Consider the following 22,549-nt stretch of genomic DNA (forward strand, 5'->3'; position numbering starts at 1 on the left):
TAAGGACCAGATTCAGTAAATGGTGTTGACAATTATACACCAGGCAAAATAAGCGCTCAGTGCTATTTTAAAAGGGGGACTCCAGGGTGGGGGATCTCTATAAAATCATGCAGAGGGCAGATCCCTACACCCAGCTTTGGTTGCAAGGACTTATGCCAGGTGAAACCTGATGTAAATCCTGGCGTGCTTCCACTGAATTCTATTTCCAATGACATCAACCAGAGTCTACATATCATGCATTCATGGGCGGATGCATTTCAGTTGAAACTCAATGCAGAAAAAACCCAATGCCTAATACTCACCTCTCAACATAACACAAACAAATTCACCACCATTAACACACCAAAACTGAATCTTCCAATTTCGGACACCCTAAAAATTCTTGGAGTTACCATTGATCGACACCTAACACTTGAGAATCACGCGAAAAACACAACCAAGAAGATGTTCCACTCAATGTGGAAATTAAAAAGAGTAAGACTTTTCTTTCCAAGGACCATCTTCCATAATCTGGTACAATCAATGGTACTCAGCCATCTAGACTATTGCAATGCACTCTATGCTGGCTGCAAACAGCAAATAATCAAGAAACTTCAGACAGCCCAGAACACTGCAGCTAGACTCATATTCGGTAAAGTAAAATATGAGAAAAGCTACACTGGCTCCCACTTAAAGAACGCATCACGTTCAAAATATGTACCCTAGCTCACAAAATCATCCACGGAAATGCCCCAGCCTACATGTCAGACCTGATATACTTACCACCCAGGAACGCTAAAAAATCATCCCGCACATTCCTTAATCTTCACTTCCCTAACTGTAAAGGTCTAAAATACAAACTAACACATGCATCAACCTTTTCCTACTTGAGCACACAATTCTGGAACGTGCTGCCGCGCAACTTAAAAACGATCTATGAATTAACTAACTTCCGCAAACTACTGAAGACCCATCTCTTTGACAAGGCATACCACAAAGATCAACAAATGTGAACTCCTACACATATATCCAGTATTGCCTTATGATATTTGATTGTTATATTACTATCATGCTTTATTATTATCATGTTACCCAAGATCCTTTTGCAATACTAAATGTCTATTTTCTCATATATTTCCGCTATTCATGATGTAATGTAAGCCACATTGAGCCTGCAAAGAGGTGGGAAAATGTGTGATACAAATGCAATAAATAAATAAAACACAGCGCACAACTTTCTGAATGCCCCTAATCCACCCATGCTCCTCCCATAGCTATGCACCCTTTTGAGTTATGCACTATGGGATTTGCATGACCTGTATTATAGAATAGTGTGCAGGAAGTTGCATGCAAATATCTCAAATTGATGCCAATGAACGACAATAATTAATTTTTAGCATTCAATTATTGATTGTTAATATCTTGTAAACCAACTAAGTTGCAAGTGCAACCCAGGATGACACCCAGCCTTTGGCACATAACTTTCAGCAACTGTAGTACAGTGAGCGAGGGCAGCCCTGGAGCCCAGGTAAGACAGACCACACAGCAGTTGAAGGTAAAAAGCAAATAATATTTATTGAAGGTGTAGGGCAAGGGGTCCTGTTCAATTCATAGGAAGGAAGAAGGCAAACTCAAAGCAAAATCCTTGAACATGACAATGTCCTCGGGTGGCCTGTTCTTGCAGGGCCACAGCATACATTCCTTGCACAACAGCACACTCTACTCTCTGGCATGGCTCTCCAGTTACCAGTGTAGTCACTATCAAGTACTCGGGTCAAAATACAAAGTCTGCAAGGTTCTAAGTTGGACTTGGCCTACCTGACCATAGTTGTTGTAGCTTACACAGAGGTGGTAGAGTCGTATGCCATGGGACGTCACTGCTTCCTTCTGGTACTCCTTAACCCAACTCTGGCCCTGCATTTATACTTCCTGGCTCCACCCATCTCATATCACTTCATCTTTGGGCAGGACTATGGGACTTAAGGTGGTTCTGACTCTATGAGGGAGTATTTTTAAAGGAAAGGGGCAGCATCCTATAGACTCCCTCACAGAAACCTTTATAAGAATCCAGGGATAAATTCTCTATAAACCCTGTTATACTAATTGCCTTTATCACATCTTCCAGCAACAAATTCCATAGCTTTCTTGTATTCCGAGTGAAAAAAAATACTTTATACGATTTGTTTAAAATGTGCTACCTATTAATTGCATAGAGTCCACACATATTAGTACTATTTGAAAGCGTAAACAACCATTCCCATTTCACCTCACTCATTATTTCAAAGTCATTCTTTCTCCAAGCTGAAGAGTTTTAATCTGTTTAGTCTTTCATTACAGGAAAGCCAGTTGTATTCCTTGCAGGCTCATTTTCGAAAGAGAAGGATGCCCATCTTTCAACAGAATCGGAAGATGGGCGTCCTTCTCACAGGGTCGCCCAAATCGGTATAATCTAAAGCGGATTTTGTACGTCCCCAACTGCTTTCCATTGCAGGGACAGCCAAAGTTCAAGGGGGCGTATCAGAGGCATAGCGAAGGCGGGACTTGGACATGCCTAACACATGGACGTCCTCGACCCATAATGGAAAAAAAAGGGCGTCCCCGACGAGCATGTGGACGACTTTACCTGGTCCTGTTTTTTTTACAACCAAGGCACAAAAAGGTGCCCGAACTAACCAGATGGCCACCGGAGAGAATTGGGGATGACCTCCCCTTACTCCCCCAGTGGTCACTAACCCCCTCCCACCCTTAAAAAACATCTTTAAAAATATTTTTTGCCAGCCTCAAATGTCATACTCAGGTCCATCACAGCAGTAAGCAGGTCCCTGGAGCTGTTTTAGTGGGTGCAGTGCACTTCAGGCAGGCGGACCCAGGCCCATCCCCCCCCCCCCCCCCCCCACCTATTACACTTGTGGTGGTAAATGGGAGCCCTCCAAAACCCACCACAAACCCACTGTACCCACATCTACAGTAGGTGCCCCCTTCACCCGTAAGGGCTATGGTAGTGGTGTACAGTTGTGGGTAGTGGGTTTGGGGCCGGATTTGGGGGGCTCAGCACACAAGGTAAGGGAGCTATGTTCCTGGGAGCAATTTATGAAGTCCACTACAGTGCCCCCTAGGGTGCCCGGTTGGTGTCCTGGCATCTTAGGGGGACCAGTGCACTACAAATGCTGGCTCCTCCCAAGACCAAAGGGCTTGCATTTGGTCGTTTCTGAGATGGGCGTCCTTGGTTTCCATTATCGCTGAAAATCAGACACAACCAAGTCTAGGGACGACCATCTCTAAGGATGACCTAAATTTCAGGATTTGGGCGTCCCCAACCATATTATCAAATGAAAGATGGACGTCCATCTTGTTTCGATAATACGGGTTTCCCTGCCCCTCTACCGGGATGTTTTGTGAGGACGTCCTCAGCAAAACTTGGGCGTCCCTTTCGATTATGCCCCTCCACATCATTTTGGTCACCCTTCTTTGTACTTTTACTAATTCTGCTCTTTCTGTTTTGAGATTGCACAGTACTCAAGCTGTGGATACCCCACATATTGATGCTCTGTCCCTTTCAGGACCTTTCCAAATGTTCTGTTTGTTTTTTTTAACCACTTCTGCCTATCAAGCTGAGGATTTCAACATATTGTCCACAATGACTCCAAGATCCTTTTCCTGAGTGATGAATCTAACATAACCCAGCAATGTGCACTTACAATTAGGATTATTTCTTCTATCTGTTTCACTTTGCATTTGTATACATTAAATTTTATCTGCTATTTAGACACTCATTTCCCCAGTCTCTCCAAGTCCTCATGCAACTCTTCACATCCCACTTTCCCATATCATTTATAAATATATTAAAAAGCACTGAGCCAAGTACAGATCCCTGGGGTACTCTAGTATTTATCTTTCTCCACCGCAAAAACAGACCATTTAGTCCCACTCTGTTTCCTGTCTTTTAGCTGCAGAAAGAAAAGAAGGGAGACGCGGAGAAGAGACAGGAAGGAAGAGTTCCTAATCCACATCCCCTCCTATTCCAAGACTAATTTCTTTGGGAGTCTCTCATGAGATATGCTGGCAATTTATCCAATACCTTCTGAAAATCCAGTTACAGTACATCTACTGGTTCACCCTTAGCTATGTGTTATTAACTTATTCAAAAATTGGTGCTAAGGCGTTTAGAGGCATATTTTCAAAAGACTTGGATTTACAAAGTTCCATAGGTTACTATGCAATTTTATAAGTCTAAGTGCTTTAAAAATGAGCCCCCATAGTAAGGAAAGTTCCCCTTTGGTAAATCAATTTTTACCCTTCCCCTTTAAGGCATGTCTATTCACATAGACGGTTTTTAGTTTTTCAGAACAGCTTCTACTGTTTTACCTACTATCAACTTCAGTCTCTCTAGTTTGTCATTTCATAGACACCCCTGGAGTCCCTTCTAAAGGCTAGCATTAAATTAGTGATCCTCCAATCCTCAGATACACTAGCTGATTTTAATAATACAGTTTACTAGTAATAGGTCTGAAATTCATTTTAGTTCTTTCAGAACTCCAAGAAGTACACCATCAGGTCCTGGTGATTTGCTACTCTTTGGTTTCTCAGTTTGTTCCATTACATCTTTCAGGTTCACAGTGATGTTCTTCAGTTCCTCTGAGTTCTCACTATCAAAGAGTGTTTCCAGCAACAGTATCTCCCAAACATCATCTTCAACAAAGACCAAAGCAAATAATTAATTTAGGGATCCTTTTACTACCATGGCCTTAACCCTTTCCATATGCAGACGATGTCACAATATACATTCCTTACAAAACCAAACTGACAGAAATTACCAACGAAATCAAGCTCGGCCTGAACATCATGGATTCATGGGCAAATGCATTTCAACTAAAACTCAATAAAGAAAAAACTCATTGTTTCATCCTCTCATCCCAACACAGCGCGGACATCCCCACAAGTATCAACACCCCAGATCACACCCTTCCTATCTCAGACAGCTGATCCTGTTGACCAATTACTTGGTCTTAATTGGTCAACAGGATCAACTTTTGCTCAGGAGATCGTTTTGATCCGAGCACTTTGAGGCTTTCCCCCGGCCCTTGTGTCTTAAATGTTATATTTTGTAATTATATTGTGTGATTGCACATTTTCCTTTTATGATGCAGTGGGAGTTTTAAATGATAGTATACGTTATTGGTTAGCCACTTCCACCACCACCCTTCATTGCATTTAATGAATTGTTAACACAGGAGCATTTCGTGTCTCCTAAATAGGAGGCAGTAAGGGGGAGATTCTATATATGGCACCTAGAAAATCCATAAGGAAATCATTTCACTTAAGTGTATTCTATAAGATGTAGGCACAGTATATAGAATATGCTTAGTTGATACCCCAGCGCCTAAAACTACATGTCTCCATTTATGCCAACGAAAACGTGGTGTAAATAACTGCACATAGATTTTCGTGAACAGGACCATATTCTATAAGTGGTGCCTAGATTTAGGCATGGTATATAGAATATGTTTGGTACATTTGAAATAGGCATATTTTCAAAGCACTTAGCCTTCCAAAGTTCCATAGAAACCTATGGAACTTTGGAAGGCCAAGAGGCATATTTTCAAAGCACTTTGGGAGGCTAAGTTCCATAGGTTTCTATGGAACTTTGCGAGGCTAAGTGCTTTGAAAATAAGCCTCTAAGTGCTTTGAAAATAAGCCCCCAAGTTGGTATTCTACATGCATCCATTTACACCAACGAAAACATGGCATAAATCCCAGTGAATATATTTAAGCACACAGAGCGGTATTCTATAACTATGCGCGTAAATTTCAGAATGCCCATGAAAAGCCCATTTTTCTGCCTATAACCACGCACATTAGAAGTTAGGCGTACTGCACTGCAGAATGCGCTTAGCAAGTTGTGCGCATAAGTATATAAGCACTGCCACACTGGGAAAAGACCAAAGGTCCATCAAGCCCAGCACTCTGTCTCCAACAGCGGCCAATCCAGGCCCCAAGAACCTGGCAAAAACCCAAAATTTAATAACGATCAATGGACTTTTCCTTCAGGAATCTGTCCAGACCCCCTTTAAACTCAGCAAGGCCAGCTGCCGTCACTACCTTCTCCGACAATGAATTCCAGAGTCTAACTACGCGCTGAGTAAAGAAAAACTTTCTCCGATTTGGTTTAAACCTACCACATTCTAATTTCATCTTGTGTCCCCTGGTTCTATTATTGTTAAAAAGCATAAAGAAACGCATCACATCTGTCCGCTCTATCCCACTCATTATTTTGTAGACCTCTATCATATCACCCCTCAGTCGCCTTTTCTCCAGGCTAAAGAGTTCTAGCCTTCTTAACCTCTCCTCATAGGGTAGTTGTTCCATCCCTTTTATCATTTTTGTCGCCCTTCTCTGCACCTTCTCCAATTCCTTTATATCTTTTTTGAGATGAGGCGACCAGAACTGAACACAGTACTTCAGGTGCGGTCGCACCATGGAGTGATATAAATTCTAATTATTGCCAATTAGTGCTCATTATTTCTTGTTAAGACCTGTGCTGATTAGCTTATTAAGCCAATTAAGTTACGCGCGTTGTTACAGAATACGCTTGGATTTCAGCACAGATTTCTAGGCGCGCTATATAGAATCCAGGGGAAAGCATATTCAGTAACACGGTGCACCTAAATTCTAAGTCGCATAGTTGAAAAGGGGCGTGGCCATGGACAGAGAATGGGTGTTTCTAAAATATATGTGTGTTGTTTTAGAATACACCCACTCTGTGCCTAAATTTAGGCATCGGGATTTACATCAAGTAAAACATAGTGAAAATGACCACGACTACATTTGGTCACATGGAGAGGTGCTTGGCTTTATTCTATGTACCACGCAGAAACTTAAACCTATTCTATAAAATTTAGGTGTACTTCACAGAATATGCATTGCATAGGCGTAGTTTTTTTCATGCAGTATTTTCAGGCGCCATATACAGAATCTAGCCCTAAGTGACTTATGTGCACTAGTTACAGAATAGCAGCTAACACTTACATGCATAACTGTCAACAGTGGCACCATAAATATTAGTGTTCTTTAACATTCGTGTGTTATTGGCATGTAAATTTAGGCATCAGCTTATACAATTGATTTTCACATCTTACAAATACAAATAGAAAAAATTCTTATATTCTGCTATAACCATATGCTTTGTGTGGATTACAAAGAACAAGAGGTCTGGACAGTCCCAGAGAATTACAATTCATATTAAAACCTACCAATCAAATTATAAAAATTAACCTAGTAAAAATGTCTTAAACAGAAAAGCTTTCAGAAATTTCCTACATAAGTAATAGTAATCTATTCAAACTTGTGTTGGTAAAGCAATCCAAGTATGTGCTCCTAAAAATGAAAAGTTAGAAGAATCTAGCCTTTTGGAATGAATACTCCTTGGACGTGGCTATTGCAATAACATAAGCACTTTTACTCTACATGTATTAGGAAAATCTATCAAATCCAACATATAAAGTGGTGCATACCCATATAAAATATTAAAGATCTTCACACACAATTTAAACTGAATCTGGGCTTCTATCGGCAATCAATGTAAGTTCACCAGCAGCAGGGTAACCCTCTCCTGTCTATGAGCAGAGAATATCATTCTCGCAGCAATATTCCTGTATCAGCTGTAACTTCTTTAACAAAGATTTTGAACAACCCAAGTAAATTATATTGCAGAAATCCAGCTACCCTAAAATCAAACTTAGAACCACTAACCTAAATGCTGGCAGATCAAATAGCCCTCCGATTCTTCTTAATTTCCTTAGGGCCCTGTTTACTAACATGTGTTACTGTTTTTAGCACACCTACACTTAGCGTGGCGCTAACCATGTAGGCGCCTATAGAGATATTGTAGGCTCGTACATGGTTAACGCTCATTAAAAATGTTAATGTGCCTATAACGCTGCTTAGTAAGCAGGGCCCTTAATATCAAAAAAGATTTTTTTTATCAAGGTATTAACTTGTAAATCTGGGGATAAATTATTTGACAAAGTGAGTCCTAAAATCTTTCTCTTTATACTTCATACTAAGGAAATCACCAGCAGCACCCCTTGACTGGAACGTGGAGATCTCCCTGGTGTATGCACTCTAGTCTGTTTCACAGATACTCTGGATAATTCTCCCAACCAACAGAGAAACTAATGATAGGATAGGACCATAATTGAACACAAGCCTTAAAAAGCAACGAATGTCGAGACCACAGAAGCATGAAGCTGATGTCAGTCTCGAAGCACCCAATACTACTCAGGCTGCAGCACTGAAGTGGAACTGTCTCCCCATACTTATGTTTTGAAAGTCAACATAGAAGTAATGTGCTCTTCATTACAAGCAGCACTCCCATACAGCTGACTCAGATATTGGCTACCCTGATGTGCTGGTTTAAAGAGTAACTTTTATATGTTAATTTTTGTACATTTTGTAGGTCTCTAGTATGTTGATAACTTGAAACACTGCACACCTGCCAATTACCATCCAACTTCCAAGCTGTTCTGGGCTTCTTACCAGATCAGGGTGGAGCTATGGTATGGGTTAGAGTTTTGCATTAAATACCAAATAAGTACATGTCATGAAAGGGGTTACTTCCTCTGTTACTAAAGTTATGCAAGATATGTTCCCTGACTCTGCTGTTTTCCTCCCCTGGAAAAGGACTGTAAGAACGTATAGTACCTAGCCAGCAGGAATGTGCATGCCTTTGAGAAAGCTTAACCTTTCAACCAAGAACAGTTAATTAGGAAATAACCCCAGAAATCTCATGTCAGAATATAACATTCCCATTATTTATCTTATTAGGAAATATTTTTTTTCTAAAATATTTCCCAAAAAGAGACATTCTACCATCAAAGATTTTCCAAGTACAGTATTTGCTGGGATCTGAAGACTTCAGATAAGAAGCTATAAAAATTAGTCTTCAAACAATTAAGCAGAGTCATAAACAGAAAAGGGCAGGTTTCCTACATTGCCTATCTGCATTACCAAACGATAAACACCTGAGGGCCTTAAAAATTTAAGGGGTGTTACCACTGCAACACTTTCTGACTCAGTGGAGGGTGAAAGCGGATTTGGGGAAGGACCTAATGGTTACATAGAAGCTACTATAGAGGGGGAGATATAATGGGAGCATTCATATATTCTATGAAATAGTAGCTCCCGCACCTGCTGGGAAACCTATCTAAGCACATTGGGAAGAATAATCCAATTCATAGTTTTCTGATGCTAGGGTCCAATTTAGGAGTCAGCACTCAAGAAAAAGACCTAGGAGTCATTGTAGACAATACACTGAAATCTTCTGCTCACTGTTACGGCAGCAGCAGCAGCCAAAAAAGAAAACAGGATGCAAGGAATTATTAGGAGAGGGATACAAGCAAGGCCCTGGGAATGGTAGCATGGAATGGTGCTACTAATTGGGTTTCTGTCAGGTACTTGTGACCAGGATTGACCACTGCTGGATGCAGAATACTGGGTTAGATGGACCATTGGTCTGACCCAGCTTAATTATTCTTATGTTGTTATGTTATGTAAGTCAATGAAAACAAATATATGATAGGCTTCGTAAGATATCTATTTGTAGTTCACTAGTGGAAAATGGGTATAAATTGCTCTACCTCTGGTACTATATGCCTGATCAGTGATGAGCATTGCTGGCAGAACTGTCGACTTAAGGGGACATATTTTGTAGGATTGTCCCCAGGTCAAAGGTTACTGGGAGCAAACATGTGTAGAATTAAGCAATATACTTGGAACACTAATTGCGAGTAATATGTTAGTCTGCCTCTTAAACCAGCCAATCCCAGCACTGACAGCTGAGGAGCATTATTTTATATGACTATATGTACAGCAGTGAGACTGGTATTCGCTGTAGCATGGAACCAGGTAAATGTGCCACATCGGAAAGGGATTCATATAAAAATGTGGCACTTATAAAGTATGTCTAAGCTGACAACACTGATGTATAAGACAATGGATAACCAAGAATACTTGGCAACCTTTTATTGATTGGTTTGGGAACAATTCGAGTACCAACTGACTGGGGAGGCTAGCTGATCAGATCTTCAGGGTTGACTTTTCCCCTATGCTGAATGGCAGAATTTTGTCTGGGCAAATTAATACTGGCACAAAAATCGCTCACATAAGTAGAGGTAAAGCTGGTAGCGTTCCTGACGGACTGGATGGCTAAATTAGGTGGACAAGTCAGTCCATGCAAAAGGGTGTCCTATAATTATTAGGATGGAAGTGACCCAGATACATTTGGCAGCAGCTTTATCCAGATAAGTTCTGCTGAATATCCACACAAGGTTACCTGGATGACTTTATTCAACTAACTTTGCCACTCACTGCCTTGTCGAGTGTCCTTTTAATTTCCTGTTACTATTCTATATATTATCCCACATGCTTGAAAAGTAAGGTTCCTCATGGAAAAAAATATGGTTTGAATCTCTTCTATCCTGTTTGCCCAGGTCTCTTGGCCCTATCACACAATTCTTGTGCATAAATGCATAACATTGTTGCATTTTTTTAATGGAGGTGGCAGCTTGCTTTTCTCACCTCCAGATTTCTCTTTTTATAGAAAAATGTACCTGGAGGAGAATATTTTATTTATTTATTACTTTTTGTATTTTTTTTTTTTGGGGGGGGGGGGGGGGGGAGACTAGACAGAATGATGCTAAAAATAAAAGGGTTGATATTCAGTGGAACTTAACTGGTTAGTGTTGCTGAGTATCTGCACTGATGCCTGTGGCACTACCCAATAAGTGCCAGGATGCTCCAGGGGAAGCCAGAAGTCATGCAAACGTGGGCAATATTCATAGTTAACCACATGCAATGCAGTCCTAACTATGACCGGTTAGCTATGTAGATATGACACTGAGGGGTCCTTGTAGTAAAGTGAGCTGAAAAACAGGCTGCGTTAGTGTAGGTGCATGTTTTGGGAGCATGTCGATCTATTTTTCAGTGCACCTGTAAAAAAGGCCTTTTAAAAATTTTTTTCCCGAAAATGGATGTGCGGCAAAATTAAAACTGGCATGCATCCATTTTGGATCTGAGACCTTACCTTCACCCACTGACTTAGCGGTAAGGTCTCACGCGTTAACCGGGTGGTAATTGTCTACATGCGTAGAATGACGATTACCGCCCGATTTCCGCCATGCACTGGAAAATAAAAATTATTTTCTGGCACGCGTAGCAGACGCGCGTACAAAATGGAACTACTGCCTGGGCCTTGCGGTAGCCGGGTGGTAACTCCGAATTGATGCATGTTGGGCACGAGTAGGCCACTGAATATCAGACGAATCCAGACAGCTGCTCAGCACCACAAAAGATGCAGTCATTCAATGTCGGTGCCTGTATAGGACCCACCACTGAATATTGAGGTCTAATTTAGCAGAAAGTGGTCAGCGTTTAAGGAAATGCTCACGGCCAATGACTAATCATCAATCAGAAAGTGTTGTGCTAAGAACCCTATTGAAATGTGGGTTGCCTTTGACAATTTTATTCCATTATCAAGGGTTATCCATAGAAAAAAGAACTGTTGCTTCTTTGAAACAGATTCATCAGCTGATTTGATTCTCCCTTCACTTTTAAAGGACTTTCTGCCTCAATAATTGTATTGGATGCTGGACAATTAATGCTAATTCAAGCCAGGGTACTGTTCCAACCTGCCCCCTTTAAAACAAAATTAAATAGGTCTTGATCCTTCCCTTCCAGGAAAATACCATTCAATACCCAATCTTCCATTTTTGGCAAAACTAATCATTTCCCAACAGCTATTCACTTTTGTAATTGCTACCAACACTTTTCATCCTAGGTAATCAGGATTTAGGGTTGGTCACAGTATAGAGACAGAACTGGTTGCCATGATAAATGAAATATTATGCCAACTAGACTGCAGAACAATTTTACTTAAATGCTGCCTTTGATCTAATTGACCATGCCCTTTATTTAGATCGTCTGGAAGAAACTGTCCTCTCCAATACTGTCCTGCTGTGGCTATCAGTCTTCAGTTGTGTATCCTTTGCCATATGATGGCCCACAGGGGTCAATCCTGGCTCCAATTCATTAATTCTTTGTCACTCCTGTGTCCACTCTAACACAAAGTTTAGAGACGAATGTATGCCTTCATGCAGGCAACTGTATTCACTGGAACAATCAAATTTCAGCATCATTTTGATTCCTGATTAGGGACAATTGCTGATTAGTGTAGGTCACATAAATTGCATTTGAATTCCTCGAAAAGTTAAGCACTCTAGAAATAAGTCCTCACCCTCAAGGCAGCCCTGTATTCTTGGCTCTAGAATTCCAGTAAATAATGTAATCCTTTCCCTTGGGGTTTTTTCATTGATAGTAAACTTTCCTTCACCCCATCTCCCTTCTTGTAAAAAAAAGTCCGTTTTTTCCTTCAGAAGGATTTCATCAGTTAAGCCATTCCTAGACCAAAGAGCCTTGAAAATTCTGATTCACATTTTAATAATTAATCGTTTAAATTACTGCAACTCTTTTGGCTGGAGCTACCTTGACAAATTTAGAACATATTCAAGTACTGCATAACACAGCAGTGAAACGGTTATATAATACAAGATGTACAGATCATGGGGCCCTTTTATTAGCTAACGGCACTGGCTTCTAATTAACAGAATTGAATTCAAAATTCTGACTCTCGCCCATCAAGTTTCTAGATAGGTCTCCCGATTTATCTTGATTCGTATTTGATTCCTTATTGTCCTTACTCGTAAAGTCAATTTTCTTGTTATTTCCCCTGCAGCTAAGCTTAGACTAGAGTCTAATTACAGTTCTCTGCCTTCACTTTCTTATCCCCCACCCCTCTCTGAAACTCATTGCCTTTGGACATTTGTATGGAGTCCCTCATACAAAAAAATCCAAATACCTTGTCAAAACTTGACTTTTCCACCTCCATTTTCCTTCTTTTGCTTTTCAGTACATTAGGCAATTTGATTCCACACCTGTTGTTGCCCATTTGTACTCGACTCTGATTACATTGCTGTGCAAGGTTAGTACTGTTGTTCTGTTCTCTCCCCTTCCCTAAAGCTATTTTCCATTCTTAGACTGTTTCTTGTTTTTGTCTTCTGTTTCTCTGTTTAAGTTCCAGTTTTATTTTTATGGTACTGTAAATCACTATGGAGTCCTTTTACGAAGCACATGCGTGCTCAACGCGCGTCAATTCCAAGTTACTGCCCGGGCAGTAATTTCATTTTTGATGTGCAGCCGGTATGTGCGGTAATCAGCATTTGAATGTGCATTGACCATTACTGCCTGGTTAACGCGTGAGACCTTACCGCTAAGTCAATGGCTGGCGGTAAGGTCTCAGACCCAAAATGAACGCGCGCCAATTTTCATTTCGCTGCACCTCCATTTTCGGCCCCCGCCAAAAATATGATGCGCTGAAAAATGATTCTGCACACAGCAAAAACACGCGCCTACACTACCGCAGGCCATTTTTCAGTGCACCTTAGTAAAAGGACCCCTATGATGGCAAACTCTTGTTCAAATGGAAGTATATCAAATTAGACAGACAGACAGATGCTTGAGTGTGGAAGTCGGTTTTTTTGATTGGTTGTTTTTTGAGATTTTTTTGTTGAGTTTAGCTACAGTTAAGTGTCAAATCAGTCTTCTCAATTAGTCATTTTTGCACCCTAAAAATAGTGGTGAGACATCAATTCCGTACACTGTAACCCTCAACTGGAAAATGTATTGTTCCCCATCTGTCCTGAAAAAGGGTGAAAAAAATCCTTCCTCTATTTCTGTCAGACTAAGCAACTAATGATGTGGGGCACGTTCCTTAAAATATCTGACCTGCTGACATGCACCTAATCTTCACCACCAGAAGTTAATAAATTAAAAGACTGGGAAATGGTGCTGTCAAGATTACATGAAGGATGACTGAATTGTACCAGGTGATCAGGAAAGGCAACCGTCTTATATATTATGAGTGTTTATCTTTCCCCACTTCTAATAAAGAATGCACTACAGGAGCAGTTACTGCCATGAACGGAGACTGGGTTAAACAAGGAAGTCATTACAAGTGTCATACTTAGATCAAAAGCCATAAGGAGAGCACATGAGGGAAATGCAAAACCCAGTCACAAGCAAGCCTTGAAAAGTGATGAATTTTCAACCAGTTCTGTTGTTTTCCTTCTAAGAAATCTCATTTGATCTGAAATTTTGATTCTTAAAACAATAGGGGGCCCTTTCACTACAGTGCAGTAAAAAAATGTGCACGTACAATGCGTTACTTACAAAAATTAACACACAAAGGGAAAGTCACCACAATGTAGGCATCACTATGCCGTGTGCTGAGCTAGGAGCCAGTAGTGTACCAAAGGTGGGGCAGTGGGTGCGGCAATGGGGTGGGTGCATGGAGCAGTCGTGTGGCTGTCAGCTCTATCGGTCCCCTGCCCCCTCTGTTCTGTTCTGAGGTACGGGACTGGCAGAGCGCCTAATTTCTGAGAACACCCCAATCTGTCCACGCTCCTCCCATGGCCACGCCCTCATTGAGTTGCAGACTATGAAATTTTAGGCACACATGTTATAGAATAGGGCAAAGGGTAGATCCATGCTAACTCCTAATTACTACCAATTAAGTACTTATTAATGCCAATAAATTGAAGTCAATAAACATATACTTAAAAATAACCTTGGTGGACTTGGTGGAGGGGAGACAGCCATGGTATTATATTTAAATAGGTTAACAGTAGATATAGGATATAGGATGTCACCGATGACTGATGTTGTGTTTATAGAATAGAGCTTAACGCAATTTACTTTGGCGATGATTTTTTAGGCTCCATTTACAGAATTTGGTCCTTAATGCAGAAATTAGTCCATGTTAACTGGCAAGCCACTGTGTACTAACAGCACATGATACTTCCCTCAGTAACTGCTTTATACACTACAGTAAAAGGACACCTATAAATGTTAACTATTACTACCAAACTGCCTTGTTGCTTTCGTTTTGTGGGCTACCATGGAGTTCCTTCTATTGGAATGTAACTAGGAAGAGATACTGCACACAGCAAAAGGAAGAAACGAAAAGAAATATAACAAAGAAGCTGGAGGTGATCCCTTTATACTCTACAAATGTGTGGCAAAGTTTTGCAAGTCTATGTTGCCTGCCTCCACTGAAGGAAGAGAAAGCAAAAGTTGAGTAGGCCACACTCCATTTTCATGTCTTCCTGATTTCTCTCCCATGGGAAAACACTGGGCCTGCTGTTGCACCTGAGAGAGCCAATTCTGTGTGTACAGAGGAGCAGCCAGGTGGAAGATCTCTATAGGTGAAGATAAGGCAGACAGCATGAAGCAGCAGAGACATGCTGACGCCAAGCAACTAAACAAGCCAGCTTTCCTGCCTTTTTTGAAACATCAGAACAGGGTGAAAACTAAATGAGATCCATTTTAAATTGCAGCACTGCCACAGTAGGTTTCAAATGACGCAACAGGTAAACAAATTCATTTTTAGGTGTGCTCATTGGTTCATCTGTCTGTTCATCTGTATACATCTGAAAGCTGTGGAGATGGGAGGGGGGATATCAGCTGTGGAGAGCTGGGAAACAGCAAGAGGGGAAGAAATGTAAGCAAAAAGGAGGGTGATAGGGAGTAGAAGGAGGGAGGGAAGGAAAGACTGCATGAAGGATGGTGGCAGGAAAGAAACACACACACACATACAGATAAACAGGCAAACTTTCCCCACAGAGATGAAAATACACAGCATACCAGACACACATGCATACCTCACACACAGCATCAATCATTAGTGACATCCTATACCTCCTCCTTCCTCACAGCCACTTACTGTTAACCTATTTAAATATAATGCCATGCCTGTCTCCCCTCCACCAAGTCCACTATACAGACATAGCTGAGTCTGTGAATGACAGAACGGGAAAGCAAGCCATCTTATCACACTGTAAATGGGCACTTCTCAACTTATTAACATTCTTTTCTTTATTTTTATTCAACGGCTGAGGACAGGAGCATTTGAAAGCTCCTCCTTACCTCCAAGTCTCCATGTTGTGCATCTCAAATTGACCAACTGTTGTACTGGTATTTTCTATACCGCTGTTTGCAGTAATTGCAGCATTGGTGGTTTGCAGACTACAGCAGCACACAAAAAAAAGCATTAAGGGCCTTCAAGGTTGGAATAAACTGATCCTTTATTCACTGACCCGACATGGGCTATGTTTCAGCACTGAATGCCTGTGTCAACGGTCAATTAGAGGTATCAGAATGGATATTCAAGATAACCGGGGAAAAAAGGAGGGAGTATCTCAACTTTATCAAGCGTAAACCCAACCTCCTGAACACTAAACAGCAGTGAAAGGAACACCATACATAGTTCATGACAGGAAAGTGACAGGAAGGACACAAGGGCTCAAGGTGGGAAACAATGTTAAGGTGAGAGACTCAGGAGAAGGTGGGGACAAGGTAGGATACAGATGCAGATCCCTTTTAGGTTTAGAGGCCAAACAAACTACTCTATAGGTCTGTCCATGGATAGTGGCCCATCCCATTTTTGATTGAGAATAGTTACATATCAATGCTGCTATACAGTGAACAAATGTGAAATTGCTATTCCATAACATTTGAGGAATTGCATTAATTTATTTGGAATCTGCAATCTAATTGTACCTGTGACGCAGCCTGAGGTCAAAATGTGGCTTTCGTCAGGTTTTTAATGAAGTGACTTGTCCAACTTATGTGGTAACACTAGTGGTTTGTTGCTGACAGTACCTGCATTACCCAGCCTTTGTGTATTTTGACCTTCCTATTACACTGTCTTTGGCTGTCTATAGCAGAAGAGGTAGGGGAACTCATTCCTTTCCTCTCAGACCTCCACTATCTCACCCTCTTACTTTTAAATGCCCTCAACATCTTCATCTTTGCTCCTCCTCCTCCACTTCTAATACTTTTCCTCTCAACCCAGCTCTTCTCCCCCTCCTCTCTTTCTATCTAATCTCACTGACTTCTCTTAACCCTCTTTTCCATTCAGACCAGGCACGTAGCCAGACCTCAGGTTTTTTTTCAGGGGAGGGGACTGAGCCCACCCCATATGCTCTTCACTGCACTATGATCACACATACTGAAGCTGGCGGAGGTCCCCCTCCTCCATCCAAAGTCTAGAGGTTTACAGCGCTTTTCCTGTGCTGTCACACAAGACCCTCACCCATGCACATGCTTGGTTCAGTGGTCACAGCTACAGGGGTAGCAAAGAAGGGTTACTGCTTTTAGAAGTGCTATTCTGACCTTAACAGAAGAGTGTGGCAGTTAAAGCACCTAGCCACATCATAACACCAAGTTTTGCTTTAATCCGCACAGTTAATTGGATGTTAACAAGCAATTATCAGCATTAATTGGTATTATGATACACGCGCATAACTCGCTAAATGTATTCTGTAATGTGGTGCACCTAAATTCTAAGTCGCATAGTTGAAAAGGGGGCATGGCCATGGGTGGGGCATGGGCACTTCTAAAATCTGTGCACGTTGTTATAGAATACCCCCGGTCTGCGCCTAATTTAGGCATCAGAATTTACACCAAGTAAAACATGGCATAAATGCCACGACTACATTTGGTCATGTGGAGAGGCATTCAGGGTTACTTTATATACCGTGCAGAAGTTTAAGACTATTCTATAAAATTAAGGCGTACTTTACAGAATATGCCTAGGTGTATTTTTTTTTCCACGTAGAATTTTCAGGTGCCATATATAGAATCTCGCCCTATATGTTTTCCATGTGACATTTCTATGGACGATATCCTCAGATCAGATACTTTGAGTTCTGTGTTTAGTTTTGGAGGCCGTATCTTGCTAAAGATGTAAAAAGACTGGAAGCAGTGCAAAGAAAAGCTACAAAAATGGTATGGGATTTACGTTGCAAACCGTATGAGAGACTTGCCGACCTGAACATGTATACCTTGGAGGAAAGGAGAACCAGGGGTGACCTGATACAGATGTTCAAATATTTGAAAGGTATTAATCCGCAAACAAACCTTTTCAGGAGACAGGAAGGTGGCAGAACTAGAGGACATGAACTGAGGTTGAAGGGAGGCAGACTCAGGAGTAATGTCAGGCAGTATTTTTTCATGAAAAAGGTGGCAGATACGTGGAATGCCCTCCAGCGGGAGGTGGTGGAGATGAAAACGATAATGGAATTCAAACGTGCTTGGGATAAACACAAAGGAATCCTGTTTAGAAGGAATGGATCTACGGAATCTTAACGGAGAATGGGTGGCGACGCCAGTATTTGGAGAGTAAAGCCGGTGCAGGGCAGACTTCTACAGTCTGTGCCCTGATCGTGACTGAATAGATATGGATGGGCCGGAGTGTAAATTTTAAGGGGCTTCGACGTTAGCTTCAGAACTTTTAGTACAGGAACTGTGCTGGGCAGACTTTTATGGTATACATATAAAGTATTACATATCATGTAAAATAAGTTTATCTTGTTGGGCAGACTGGATGGACTGTTAGGTCTTTATCTGCTGTCATTTACTATGTTACTATACAGAAGGTTTTCCTGGTTCTGAACTCACAGGTTATCCACACCTATCACAGCAAATCTCTTTAACAAATGTTTTGAGGGGCACTTTGGCATGGCACAGAAGACATCCAGGACTGATCTTACACAGAAACCATTTTTACTAAGTGATTTTCTTGTTGTAGGTGTATATAGTGTTTCATTACAGTGTAATACAGCCCCAGGGAAGCACTTCAGTCTAACTATCCTCATGTGGCCCTTTGTCAGAAATACTGCTATGGTTAAGAATTCTTTCAGCTCCGCTATTCTCACTTAACAAATGGAAGACATTTCATTTAATAAGTACTGCTGTCATTACTTGATATGTTTCTAGTTCCACTTTGTTCACTCTTCAGACAGAAAACAACAAATCGTGTTCTTGAAATAGTTCAGAGATATTATACTCACAGTTGCTTATAACACCTCCCAGTGGGTCTCCTTTGAAATCAAATTCGATATCCATGTACTTTCCCTGTCAAAGCAACAGTCTGGGAGTGTTAGAGCTCTGTAGAAATACTGTAACTTTGCCAATTCCTAAAACATAAATTACCCAATAACTTGGAACAGTAAGCCACAGTTAGAACCAGCCCAACTGTATGCCTAGAGCAGAAAGTAATTAACATTATTCTCAACAGACTGGGGAAGACTGATCGATATATAAGCCAGGAGGAGATTGTATGTAGACGTTGGCAAGCTTCAATGTGAGGTACAGTACAATGAAAGTTGGGCTAGACAACAGTACACATATTTTTAAGACTTAGACATTGAAATCTATTCCTGAGCATAAATGGCATTAAAAAAAATCACATAAATACATACAAAAACCCAGCTTCAAAATAGTCTGACTACTTCCAGTGGTAGGAGGAAAGACCTTAGAAGCCTTGCTGTTGGCACAATATTTGCTTATTGCATAGGCTTACTGTTTCTTTCATCAGTCTAAAAACCTCTTAGTTTTTAATTGTGCAAAAATGGTGTTCTACTTTCCTTCACCAGTTGTTTAGAAAAACATACTGAACTACATATTGATCGAGCTGAAGCTCAAAATGAACATAAAGCTCGAACTATCTTAATCCAAGTATTCCAACAGGGCCACCGTTTCACCTGCAGACTTCCTCAGGGGTCAATTTATTTCTAACAGCTAATTTTTTGTGCTGGCATTAGTCTTGCTTCCATTGACAAATTTAGGGGTCCTTTTACTAAGCGGTGGTAAGCACTACCATATAATTTTCACATGCTCAGGCACCCTGCGGTACTTCAGGCATCTGCGCATGCTTCCCCAAAATGTTTGGGGGGGGTGGAGAGTAGGGGTACCCAACTCTGCCACACGCCAACCTATTAGCACAGGGTTAGCTCGTGAGCCCTTTCTGCCTACTACATAGGTGTCGGTAAGGGCTCATGCGCTAATGACCATTAATTGGAAAAATGGAAATGCAGTCATTTTTACAGCTGCACTAAAGGTGGCCTCAGTGTGTGACGGTGCGTACATGGTTAACGTGCGTTAACGCGTCTATAATGTGGCTTAGAAAACAGGGCCCTAAATGTTTTAGTTCATTGACTCTGCTTGTCTGGATTGACAAAGACTCCGGGTGGTTTGTGTGTTGGGTCTGTGAGTGCTTTCTAGGAGCTGTGGGACCACAGGGAGAGTGGCCCCAGTAACCTAAAATTCAACGAGGATAACTTGAGAGTGGGAGACTCGCCCAGAGGCGGTTGTGACCCAGTCGGTGGGAGGAGGGTGCGAGGGTACAGCACATGCCCAGGTGAAGGCCGACCAGAGCTGTGCTGGGGATAGACCCTCTAAGTGGCCGCAGGGCTAGTCCCAGATGAGTGGCTAGGCGTTTCGTGACAGCCCCTTTTAGCAACTTAGTAAAAGGGCCTCTTAGACTGCAAAACACATCTATTGTTGGCGTTCTGAAAATAAATAAATAAAACAAAGTTGGTCAAAATTAAATATTGTTTATATTCCAAAAATTAAAAAATCCAAGGCTTATTATATGCCCCACAAAAATCAAAAGGTGCTCAAATAGTCCCTCAGCATTATATTTAAATTTAAGTACCATTTGACTTCTGTGGAGCATATAATAAGAATGCAGCCAAGTATAAGTGAGTCATAAATTTTTTTTTTTTTTTTTGGAACATAAGCAATAATTAGTTTTGACTTTGATTTATTTTTTTCTGAAAGCCAACAGTAGACGCATTTTGCAGTATAACTCCCCTTCTTTACTAAGCTGCGCAGCAATGCTGACACAGCCCATTCAAAGTGAACAGGGGGGTACATTTCTCAAAGGAAACAGGACCCAAGGCAGCACAAAGAGTTAACCGTTAGAGATAAACTGAACCCTGAGGAAGTCTGCGGGTGAAATAGAGGCCCCATTGGGAGACTAGGATTGGAAGTAGTCAGACTATTTTTAAACTGGGTTTTTGTATGTATTTATATCGTTCATAAGTTCTACCTATGCTTTCTAGTCTCTGTGTTTTTTTTAGCGTGAGGGGGGTAACACATGTTTTAAAAAATCACCACAGTATATACTCCTCTGCATTGCAGATAGCAGTCTAACAGAGATAAAAACAATGCAGAAGGACATACGTTTGTTTTCTTTATCCCTCATATTTTATAGACTATCAAGCACAATGTAGAACAAATTCAAAATGTTTTCTATGCTCCTTCCTGTGAGAACATCTTTACCACCTCTACCACCCCATCTTACACCCTGAAACTGTTTCCTGGGTGAGGCTAAAAAGGCAAGGTATGTATATTCAAATACTTACAAATCTGGATGAATTGTCATTTCTTACTGTTTTGGCATTTCCAAAAGCTGGTTGGAGGAATAAAGGAAAATATATCTGTTAATACACACACACACACCAAAAAAACCCCTACATGAATCCTTAGTTCACCTAACCACAGTTAGCACTCCATTCAAACCTACTGGCCAGCAGCAAAACCTCAAACAGAAAAAAAGGATCTATGACATGCTGAATGGTTTAAATTGGGCTGAAATCTGAGAATTTATTTCCAAAGCAAATGTTAAATAAAGAGGTAATGCTCAGATTCACTAAACCTCTGCAAGAAATAGACCATGCAAACCCTGCTGTGTCAAGGTTCATCACAGGCAGAAATGAAATCTCAACTTCACCAGCTAACAAAGCTTAGGGGCCCTTTTACTAAGCCGCATAGGCACCTATGCGCACCCAACGTGTGCCAAATTGGAGTTACCGCCTGGTTACCACATGGCCCTTGCGGTAAATTCAATTTTGGTGCGCATCCGCTATGTGCTTCTGAAAAATATTTTTTTATTTTCTGCCGCGCATAGACCACAGTTACCACGTGAGACCTTACCACTTGGTCAATGGCTTGCGGTAAGGTCTCAGACCCAAAATGGATGCGCAGCAATTTTCATTTTGCCGCACGTCCATTTTCGGTGCAAAAAAAAGGCATTAGGTGCGCTAAAAAATAATTCTGTGCATACCCAAAACACGCGTCTACACTATCGCAGGCCATTTTTTAGCACACCTTAGTAAAAGGACCCCTTAATAGCTTACAGCCCATAAAAATTATAGTGGATCTTTGTGTGCAAACTGGGATGAAGGGTTCATAAACATAAACCCTCGGATTTTATATAAGGCAAGGCAAGTTGTGCGTGTTAAATTGGGCACGCATCCAATTTGCATACACACATTAATTGACTAACGGACCTATCAGTGATGATAATTAGCCAATAATAGCCAATTATCAGCACCAAATGGCAATAATTGTAATTTACATGCGCCTTTTTTAGGCGTATCCTAAAAAGAGGCATATATAAATCCTAATGTGTATAGCTGAAAAAGGGGTACGGCCATGGGAGGAGTGTGGGCATATCAGGGCATTCCACAATTTTTTTTTAACATTAAGTTTTTATTGAAGGTTTATGAAAAACATTACAAACTGCAAAAGATATACACCAACAATCAAATGGTAAACATGCTAGTATCATCCAATGACAGAAACTTATTCCAGTAAACCCTTCCCAACCCTA

At 41.0% G+C, this 22,549-nt stretch overlaps 1 protein-coding gene across 11 annotated transcripts in view; it reads right to left on the minus strand.

Moving 5' to 3' along the window:
• MYO1B (myosin IB) overlaps window positions 1-22,549 on the minus strand; it is a 429,756-nt gene that overhangs the window by 174,971 nt on the left and 232,236 nt on the right. For all 11 annotated transcript variants that reach the window (XM_030208964.1, XM_030208970.1, XM_030208968.1 and 8 more), the window contains 2 exons: window positions 21,300-21,346; window positions 18,942-19,005 (listed from right to left, as the gene is read on the minus strand). In XM_030208964.1, the coding sequence (XP_030064824.1) occupies window positions 18,942-19,005; window positions 21,300-21,346 (111 nt within the window). The remainder of the gene's footprint in view (window positions 1-18,941; window positions 19,006-21,299; window positions 21,347-22,549) is intronic.

This window comes from Microcaecilia unicolor, chromosome 7 (assembly GCF_901765095.1).
Source record: "Microcaecilia unicolor chromosome 7, aMicUni1.1, whole genome shotgun sequence".
In the NCBI taxonomy this organism is placed as follows: domain Eukaryota; kingdom Metazoa; phylum Chordata; class Amphibia; order Gymnophiona; family Siphonopidae; genus Microcaecilia; species Microcaecilia unicolor.